This window comes from Condylostylus longicornis, unplaced genomic scaffold, assembly GCF_029603195.1.
Source record: "Condylostylus longicornis isolate FDR11 unplaced genomic scaffold, ASM2960319v2 ptg000334l, whole genome shotgun sequence".
Classification (NCBI taxonomy): Eukaryota; Metazoa; Arthropoda; class Insecta; order Diptera; family Dolichopodidae; genus Condylostylus; species Condylostylus longicornis.
The window spans coordinates 3383-13822 of record NW_026578297.1 but is presented as its reverse complement, the minus strand read 5'-3'; the positions used below and the strand labels follow the sequence as shown (position 1 = coordinate 13822).

The window sequence follows — 10440 nt, the reverse complement described above, 5'->3', positions numbered from 1 at the left end:
CGACAAACTCTCGATGGTCCAATTATTGCATCAGCCAAGCGCTTGTTTGAAAGACTCGAAGGTACGATAGACGAAGGATCCTTCGATGACTCTGTTCATCGTGTATTCAGGTCCCCCTCCTGACATTCCAATGCCTTGGGAATCAACTTCAGCACTTGAAACAGAAAACCAACAAATTCAGTTGATTCAAAGTTTAGATGAACTTCCTGAGGTTCCTCCAACATCGTCGGGCGCATTGGTTCTGCGCGGTTCCAGATCTATTGCGCTGAAAGAGTCGCCCGGAACAGAGGATGGATATTCCGTATTGAAGTTTCCGGAAGGTCGTCGCTCCCGCTTTTGGCAAGACCATCGCCTTCTTGGAATGTGTGCGAAGGATGTTGTGACTCTCAAAGGTCTTGGAGTCGAAGAACATTTATTACAAGAGATTTCTAATCGGAGTCACTTATTGCAGGATGAACTTCATCAGTTGTCCAGCCGTGACAGAGATCCCAGAAGATTACGACTTCATGATGGTTGTGTCGGACAGCCTTGGTCGACTTTAAGAAGTGACCAAGATCTTACTGTAAGTTTGATCACAGCGTCATTGAAATATTGGTTTGTGAAATTCGTAGATGCGAATATGATGAATAATCGAGTAAAGCGACAACATCATCTTTGAAATATTTCAAGTTTCGAAAACCAATTGTTCTTTTAGATCGACCAAATGCGACTATTAGAAGACTTTCCTGCTATAAGTCGTGCGAGTCTTCATGTCAAAACTAACCACACTGTCGCGGAAATTGTGGATCTCCTCTTCAGTCCCAAACACCGCAAGTTGATAGATCCCTCTATCACCTGTGTGTTCAAGATGTATACCATTAATCCGGATCTATCAATTGTTTATGGAGGTGCTGCTGAAGGGCGTAGTGGTCGAGAGGGAGTTTATGCAATTTCGAGGGGAGTGAGTCAAGACGGGAAATGGGGAGTTGTAACGGCGCTGTCAATAAATGTCCCAAAACTGGAGACTTCAGAAATAAAGAAGCGATTTTGCGATGACTGCGCTCGTATTGAACTCGTTGTAAGTGCTAGTCATTAATGTAGCTGAATACAAATTCACGTTTTGTCACTAGAGAGGTGGCTGGGACATAACAGCATCAAGTGAGGGGGTGCAATTAACGTTTATTGAACAGGTGGGCATCACCAGAAAATATTAAAATTTCCGGCTGGCATCATCAATATTTTCTTAACAGACTAAATCTGATACAAACCTACCGAATTGGATCCTTGATAGACTAAGAATAGGACATATGAGAAAAATTGTTCTGGTGAAAGACTTCATAGAAGAGGGTCGTTTAAAACCTTAAGTTTGAGTTGGTGTTGGCAAACGATAACATTAGGCGAACAATAACATCAAGTGAACAATAACTCAAAAAAAAAGAAATTGTGGTGGGGGTCCTGTTATGCATGCGCAGCGGAAACAACCAACGGCAAGAATTTCCCCGAGCTTCAATTTTTGATTATTTTTCGGGAATCTCTGCAGATTACATGATCAATTTATTTTAGTGATGGCTGAAAGATTACCCTCCCTATCAAAGGGGGATATCGAGGCAGACGTCCCACCGACGAAGGACTTGTGGGAAGAAAAACCTTTTCGACAAAAGACAAAGGCATGGACAGGAGGGGCTCGTCGACTTCTAACAATTGCAATCCCGCCAAGCCGACGCGCTGAATTGCTTAGCATTGACAGTAAGTAGAGAATGGAACACTGTGATGATTTACATGATGGATGATACTTGGGACATGTACCTCACTGCGACTTGGGACATCAACCTCTCTCTCAGCTGCGATTTCTAGTGTGCGATGGACTGTGGCTCTGGGAGCAATAATGTGTTTTGCTTATGGAATCAGTCAAGTAAGGGGAAGACTTTGATTTGACGGATTGCATTTCTTGTAGTTTTGTATTCCACTTCCTTGGAGTGGAATCGTCGGTCTTCTTCTCGCGTTAATTGGAGCTTCAATCTGGACATCTGTACATCGTCAAGAGTCAGATCTATCAGAAACAAGACTTCTCGTTTTCTACATTTGTTTGATGATTATAGCAGTAGGGACGGTTCTTGGATTTGATGCTGCATATTACGGGAAGATCGTTAACTCTGATTATCCTGATGGGTGTCGGGATTACGAGACAGCCCCAGTGAAACCTGAACGCATTCCAACTGGATGCGATCGCTACACCCGATGCGCCGTCGCTGGTTTGGTCTTTACGTCAATCTCCATCGCTTGGTATTTCTCCGCCTTGATTGCTGCTTTCATTTTATGTGGAAGACGAAAGGCTTGGGACGAAAAAAAGAATCATCAGAATCCTGTGAGAGAAGAAGCAAATCCTATCCAACCACAATACCTTCAAAGTGATCCAACAGCAGCAACAGTTTCAATGGAACCCTCCTATAATCCAAGCCCAGCCCCATCGACTCCAAACCGGCCCCCTCCCACTCCAGTAGAACTTTACCACTTAACAGACTTTCAGTTGGAGCAAGGGATGGGAAGAGTGAGTTCGAAGGAAGGCGTCTCCCCCATTGAACGTTAAATTCCTTGCTTAATCATAAATTTCCATCAAACTCCCTTCCGAGCATTTTTTTTGTACATGATGATAAAAGCTCATCACATAAAAGTTGACTAGTCAGGCGAAGCAAAACTAGCACCCCAATTGAATTAGCTGCTTAGCGTGATTGCATTAAGTGTAGGGATCATGCACAAGTTGATTGAGGGTAGAACTCAGAATGAGACAGAACACTGAGTGATAGGAGTTGTTCTGCTTGAATAATCAGATACATGAGAGAAGCTGATTTGATAAGGATTTGCCGCAGAAAACATAAAGATCGAACAACAAAAGCACAAAAGCGAATTTGGGACAAGGAGCATGGAAAACCAATAAATGATTCATGGGAAGAAGCTTGTGTCAATATCTGAGGAAGGGACAGCTCATGGAAGAACAAAAGGGTCTTGCAAGATTTTGATGAAGTATTTAATCTTGTATAAAATCTTACGATGAAATTTTGAATTGACGTCCGAATCTCGACAAGTTCGAATATAATCAACAGTATTTGCTAAATGTCTTTGAGATGCAAGAATCGTTTCACGTGTTGATTCACTTGAAGCAGCAGAAGATGACTCCGCAAACGCAAGCTGTTCACTACACAAAGCTAAAAGACTTGTGAGCGATTCGGGAGGGATCTACGAGAATCAACGTGTGTCCCATAAAAGATACATCCCAATAACCTACTCCACCGACATCGGGACCACCTTCAAAGTAAAATAGATACTTTTCGAAGATGTCAACGAACAACGTCACGTCCAAGACATTGAATTGAACAGCGTCCGTAGCGAGTTTAAGACAACGCTGAAGACACTCAAGTACTCGCAAAATCTCGCACCGTGACTCCTGAAAATAAAATAAGAAAGAGTGAAGAACAGAGACTCGTATTATGGAGACTGACCGTCTGAGGGTCCCAAAACAAATGAGAACATAAAAGCACAGCGCGGCACTGATCAGAACTCTTCAACAACTTCGCAGCATGCCGTGTTGATTTCTCTGCCTGGATTGCAACGGGTCAGTGAATGAGGGGATGGAATGAGCAACACACCAGGGAATCAAAGGCCTCGATATCAAGACACGCTCTCCCAGATGTTGAGAGAAAACCAACCAGAAGAGGAAGAGCTGAACAAAAAATCGAAATAAGAAAGCGACATCAAAGAGGTTGAACACACCTCTGACTTTACAGCGATTATCAGTCAAATCCTCTTCATAGCAAACAAGTGCTTGCTTGAAGAACTGAAGAAGAAAAATGTCAATCGAGCGATTCTCTGTTTGCCTACTTCATTACAAATGACTCTATAGTCTTCTGATGCCGATTGATTGGCCTGGGCAGTCGCCTCTGCCGCTAATAGCAGCAATCGGAAAGCCAGGTCAGGATTGCTCTCGATTAAATCCACACAAGTCCCATGAACTTGCTGTAAGACTCTTCTAACTGAAACACTCGGGAGTGTTGGAGTTGCAACGCTAGACTGTGGTGCTGATTGGGAGTGATCAATACGAGGAGAAATTTGTGGGGAAGGGTGTTGTGTCGCGGCTTGTGGTGAAGGAGGACCTGCGACGGAAATAATGTTGAGCAGAAAGTCGAGCTTTCAACTGTTTACCCGATTGAGGTTCCGAAGCACCGTCTGATCGAGTTTGAATACGAGGAATCAAGCTCAATAAGCATGTGACGACAGCAGGAATGGTGTAGTGGATGGTGTCTGGATGGCCAGAGAGAAGTGATTGTTTCGCCGAAAGCAACATCGAAAAATGAAGATCCGTATCGTCATCCTACATCACAAAGAAATAACTCTTTCTAGTCTACAATCATCTCGTCATGCTCAAGTGTAGACATCCATCAAATTAGCGCGTACTTTGATCAAATGGCATAACGCAGCAGTGTTTTCCACCTCGTTCACCCATTCTTTAGCCTCAGCAGAAGAATTCGGTTTAGGAGAAGCGATAACGAGATGGAGCAGAGAATAGAGTTTATCACACACGGAAGGGTCACTAATTTCCTCATCCGATTTCAGAAGAGCAGCAACCATATCGCGTGCAACTACAACAAAAAAAAGATCAGCACTGATACACACCATCAGCAACACCCACCTTGAATCTTGATTTCGTTACTCAAGCACTCTAGCAGTTTGGAATAATGCTTTCCATGAATCAAATTTAAGTATCCAGGCTGACGGAATGGGTCGGATAAGAGACTTCCTACAGCTTGGGAAAGACTTGTCTCTTGATCCTTGTCTTTCGGCTGGGACACACTTTCCTCTGTGTTCATCGCCACGAGGGGATAAAGCAATTGGAAAACCGAATCAACGAGATCGACACGTTCCGGAAAAACGGACAGAGAAAAGTCGAGAAAGGATTGAAGAGTTCTGAAGATGTCGACAACGGTGCGTCGATAGGGGGGTGGCGGTCTGCCTGAAGAAGGGGAATAGCGGGAACTCGTTTAATGGTAAACTCACTGCCAGGCTTTGTTGGAGTTTTGGGAGGCGGAGATCGAAAATCTTCATCGTAAGCCTTTTGAATCAAGTCCATCAGACCTTCACGAATTGTGGTAAATGCTGATAAAGCAGCACTAACGCGTTTAAAATCTGGAGAAGTTGGACGTGAATTTCGAGAACTTGGAAGTTGAGCAAAAGGAATTGAAGAATCCTGGGATTCCTCGAGAAGAACTTGGGATCCTTCATCGGGTCGTGAGAGAGGAGATGATGGGAGATTCAAGACTTCTACATTTGATACTTCTGGGACATTTGATACATCTGGGACATTTGGGACATCTGGGAGATCTGGGACTGCCTCAGACGGAGACTCTGCTGAAGGTTCCGGGAGGGTCGAGAATTGTTCATTCTTGATTGGACTGTCTTCAATCGCTGCAGCTTTCTCTAAAGCCGGTTCCTCTTCATTCCCAAATGAGTCGGAGGTTAAAAAGGTTTTAAGCCGGCTGAAGAGATTGCTGAAAATGACTTTAATGTCAACTGCGTGAAAATGACAAGAAATCTTAAGCAGCTTCAAGACATGTGTCATCAATATACAAATCTCTTTTACCTGAGGAATTCGCTGCATTGATTCCATCCATCAATTCCTTGAGAGTCGCCAGATGACATTCATCGCTAAACACTTGAAGAAAAGAACGTCAGAATTATTGAATCATGAACACACCTTGTACGACACATTCTAATAGATACTGTTGTGCCATGACATCTCTCAATCCATTGATATGAGTTAAGAGTTTCGGCAATGCTAATGTCTGATAGAAATTGACAGTCACTCCATCAAGTTGCGCCATGCAGACAAGATTTGCTCCAACTAAAACTCTTAAAGAATGACGGTCATTTTCCTTCTTCGTTTTGTCGCCGATAAGAGGCTGAAATTGAACACGCGTCCATAATTTCGTGGCTTCCACACAATTATTGAAGAGAAACTCGAAAGATGTATCTGTAGAAGAAGGATTTTCCTCGGAGCCACCAGGCCTGAAATCGTAGATATCGATAAATAAAAAACAAAAAAAATTCCTTTATAAAGAAACAGATTAAGAACCCACCAGTCAGGATAGTCGGAGTCTCCGCGATCAGGAAGAACGCCTTTCACCATTTGAACAAGAAAATATCTCAGAAAGAGTCCACGGAGCGGATGTTGGACCCCTTTGCACAATTCATTGAGATCTACTAAAGTCTCATGCGGGGCTATTTCTCTCTCTCGTATACAAGCAGCACCGACGCATACTAGTAGATAAAGACGTGGAAGAACGTTTCCAGCATGCTGAACTGATTCATACAATTCTGCTAAACGACGACGACGACGAGAACGATCGCTAAAGAAGGAATGCAAGTGTTGTAATTCTTGAAATACGTGCATATCTGAAAAACAAATTAGTGACACGATACTCAGCTGAAACAGGGAGACAGTTGTCAGCAAGAACTGTTATTGTCAGCAAGAACTGTTATTGTAACTGTTCTTACATAATTCATAATATTTCCGAGGGGATAAGGATGACGTCCGTAACTCCGCAATCAATGTTGAACTATGCTTTAATACGTCGCGAATGTTGCCGGACTCCTGAAAAATCTTGTTAGACATGAAATTCCATAACATCCCATCTCACCATCCCTTGTCTCATTAAATAGGACTGCTCGCTCACTACACCCATTGACTCCTCCAGGAGTCTTCCCTCAGATTCGCCGTTCATTGAATGTAAAAAGTCAAAACAATCGTTCCATGGGCCTGAAAAATAAACGTTCTCAACAATCCCTCTCAGCAGATACGCTTACCACCAGAAATTCAAAACAGCAGACTTTTCGAAAAGGACCAGACCTGAAAGTTCTTTTGCGTTGGTTTTTTTTACAGATACACAGAAAATCAATATCGACTTCGCTTGACTGAGTCTCTCACTAAACTGCTACTACGATGTTTATGACTATTGTGTCGTTCGGATGAGGGTGACCTTCGACGACGTTTTTTGTTCTCTGAAAAGGATTCACTTTTTTGGGGTTTAGACGACGGCTTCTTCCTGTCTAGATCAAGGGCATCCCGTAACCTTCTATTTTCGGAGTCCTTGAGGGCGGCAAGCTGATGGGTGTCAAGTCTGAGAAAGGGAATGAGCTCCTTATTTATTTGATCAATCTCACCCTAAAATCACTTCTCTGTCTTGTTTGTTTCTTGCATGAATTTCTTTCTCTGCCATGCAACCCAGCAATCGCTCCCGTTCAAGATTGATGAGCTTTTCCATTTCTTCTTCTTCCAGTCCTTTCGATTTTAACTCGTCTGAAAAAACAACCAGTTGAACTTCAACTTTACGTCGTTTTTCATGTTGCAGTAATTCTGCGTTTGCCTTTTTGACTTTCGGTGCCTTTTCTTCATCAAAATATCTCTCAGAGCCAATTGCTGTTGCTGATGGAAAATCAGACCGTCTTGGCTTCAAATAAGATAAGTTTCTCTGGATGTAGCCACTTGTACCCGATCCCCTAGCTGTTGGAAGCCCAATTCCATTATACATAACTGAACCAGTAGGAACCAGTCACCCCAGTCGCAGGACCAGAATCGCCTTCTTAATCTCTTATGGTTGTGATGTCGTACCTTTGTCTCATGGACCTACACTCACTTTAACTTCGCAGAGTAAATAGCGTTCCGACTAACGACAATGGCATCCTATCAACCTCGAACTGTTATACTACCAAGTTCTTTTGTCAAGCTCACCAAATCGAACTGGCGAGAATATGATTTCAATTTGAAGGCACTATTCCGTTTGAATGACATCGAACAGTTTCTTATTACGGAAGACGTGTCGAGATGTCGTGATTCGAAGCTAGCCCATGCACGCATCGTATTAACGTGTTCACCTTCAGTGCAACATCACATTAGGGAAAATGAAGCATATACCGAGCTCAAGAATGCGTTTGGCCGAGGCTCAGAAGTTGTATTGATGGGAGAGTTGTTTAATCTGTGCTTAATGGATGATGACATTGATGCGCATGTTCACAAAATCAATAGGCTATGGGACTCCTTAGAAGAAGTTATGGAATTGCCAGAAAGAGTAAAATCGATTGTCTTTCTGAATTCAATACGAGACAGATTTCCGAAGCCAATCTGAATTCCTTCGTGGACAGGAAGGGAGCTTTGACGTGCTGGTGGAATTCCTTCACCAGCAATGGAAATAGTGATATGAATGGGTTTTCGATTCGAATGGCTGTTTCATGTGGAGCAAAATGGGGATGGCTCTGATGAAACCCAGCATCATCAATTCTCAACTCAAAACTGCGTTCTGTGAAGTCGTCAGTCAACCACGATTATAGGAGGAAGTGCAGAATTTACATGACGTTCAGTTTGCATTCTTCCACTTTTTCTGGAACATTGGAAACGTGACCCGTTCCATGAATGTGTGGCACGAATGTGTAAATCAGCAAAACAAATAAAATATTTACTACCAAGTAATTTTCTCTAAAATGAATAGCCACAGTGCGACTCTGGAGTCCTTTGAGGCTCGGAATCGCTGCCGTTATTCCAGTAGAACAGCGGGGTCAATTGTGATTTGCACTGTACGACAAACAGCTAATGAGGGATGAACTTTCCTTCTCTTCTTCTTCCTCTTGTGTGTTCTGTCGTTCGAATTAAGGGGATCAGTGGAAGACGCTCCATCTTGATTTCTCTTGAAACAACTTTCCAAAGTCCCTTTTTTTGGCGAAGTGGAAGGAAAACTGGAAGATTGATGTTTGCGCGCCTGTCTCGAAAATTGGAGTATCGATTGTTGACCAACGAGTTCAGACAATAAATCTGTTGCGGCGACTCCCAATCTGCTGCATGGGAACAATTCTTGCGGGGAAAACCTTGAGGTTAAGGAATTTCTAACAAACGCTTCTAAATCTTCTGAAGTCAACGGGCCTGAGAGAAGACAAGAATGCGTCTGTATTACAACAGTGTCGGGAAGAAGACGAAGAGGAATGGCGATTTAAACAGTTTTGTTGAATTTGTATAAGCGATCAAACATAATGAATACCTGGTAATGTGCGGGGCGATGGAGCGGGTGCTGATCTTGTTCGATTCAATTCTTGGGGTGATCCTCCCGTATGATGAATAACTGACGAAGAAGGAGATTTGCAAGGTTCTTCAAATGGTTCCATACCAAGTGTCTTTGGAGACCTTTGGTGATCATGAAACTCTTCTTCTAGTCTTGATGATAATTCTTGACATAAGATCGTTATCCAGTACTGCAAGAAAGAAGTGTTGTTGAATTAAAGAGTCGACTGACTTCTAGCTGTCTAAATGTCATTATAGGCTTGAACGTCTTCACGGCAAGAAGTGATTTTGTTTGGCTAACTGGCTTCACTTCATCATTGGGACATCCTCTATAAAAAAAAACGATTCAGATACAAAATTTCAATTACACGATCTCATCAGGAGAAGCGACGCACCTTCCCAAAGAATAGATCCATCCCAAAAATTTATCATCAACAGAGGAGTTTGCGAATCTCTTTTTCAAATCTGATAAACTGTATTGCTGCAAGTCGAAGAGGGTCTCAAGAGAAGGAATGCGACTCAAAAGAAACTCCCCGGTTTTTCCCCGAAGCCCCCGCGTGGATCGAATTTTGATACTCCGGAGGGAGTCGTTAAGATCTCTGTCAAAAATGACCGTCTGAGCATCTGGTTTGTGTCGCGCAGAAATTTCTTTAGCAATGAACTGTTCAAAACAACTCTTCTGTGAGGGACAAAATAGAAGCATGGGTGACCTTATTTCGTGCAATTCCAGCGCTTGCAGTGAATTCGGTTGCTGCAGCGATGTTCATCCGAATGTTGTGAACCAAATTGCAAGCAATTAGAAGGCGAATATCTGCGCAAACATCGCAAAGAGGATCTTCCATATTGGGACACGCTGTTCAAGTCATCAGTCCCACCTTCAACACGACTTTCTTTCAGTTCAAGAGAGAGTCCGTTGATGCGCTTGACAACATCTCCCTTAGAAAGACTTCCTTGGGACATGAAGTGAAGTGGTCCGTCTTCTCCAAAAACACAATCCCAGATTTCGCCAAATCGACACTTTAAATTTTCAACTTTTTTTGTTGATCGTTCTTGGGAATCAAGACTTCGAATCGATCTGTCAAGTTCGTCGAGCCATTGAATCCAATAAAATACCCAATCAACTTCATGAGGGAGTGATGACTCTGGTTTTGATGGTGGTTGACGGTTGAGAATTTCTGCGAGGGTGGCCGTGGGCTCAACAGCTGCATCGCTGAATCCTTGAAGAGCTCCTTGCAAGAGACCACTGAGCTCTTCTACACGCTTGTCAACTGCAAGTGTTAAATCCACGTAAGCTTCATCGATTGATGCTCTTTCAAAAACCAAATCGTATCCTTGACGAATGACTGTCATAACCTGATTGACAA

At 43.0% G+C, this 10440-nt stretch overlaps 1 protein-coding gene across 1 annotated transcript; it reads right to left on the bottom strand.

Annotated features, from left to right (window-relative positions):
- Positions 1-2961: 2961 nt before the first annotated feature.
- LOC129616952 (uncharacterized) lies at positions 2962-7559 on the bottom strand. The gene is made up of 11 exons (XM_055532426.1): positions 7192-7559; positions 6956-7148; positions 6108-6454; positions 5726-6036; positions 5612-5683; positions 5029-5541; positions 4429-4613; positions 4177-4345; positions 3856-4127; positions 3263-3421; positions 2962-3213 (listed from the first exon to the last, which is right to left on the bottom strand). The coding sequence occupies exons 1-11, from the start codon at positions 7557-7559 to the stop codon at positions 2962-2964; spliced, it is 2841 nt and encodes a 946-aa protein (XP_055388401.1).
- Positions 7560-10440: the final 2881 nt, after the last annotated feature.

What these genes read in the sequence shown, in the direction of transcription:
- LOC129616952 (XM_055532426.1), bottom strand. Translation starts at nt 7,559, where the DNA reads ATGTATAATGGAATTGGGCTTCCAACAGCTAGGGGATCGGGTACAAGT. An exon ending in CGTTATGCCATTTGATCAAA is followed by an intron (nt 4,346 to 4,428) that starts GTACGCGCTAAT and finishes TTTGTGATGTAG; the next exon opens with GATGACGATACGGATCTTCA. An exon ending in GTGGTCCCGATGTCGGTGGA is followed by an intron (nt 3,214 to 3,262) that starts GTAGGTTATTGG and finishes TGATTCTCGTAG; the next exon opens with ATCCCTCCCGAATCGCTCAC.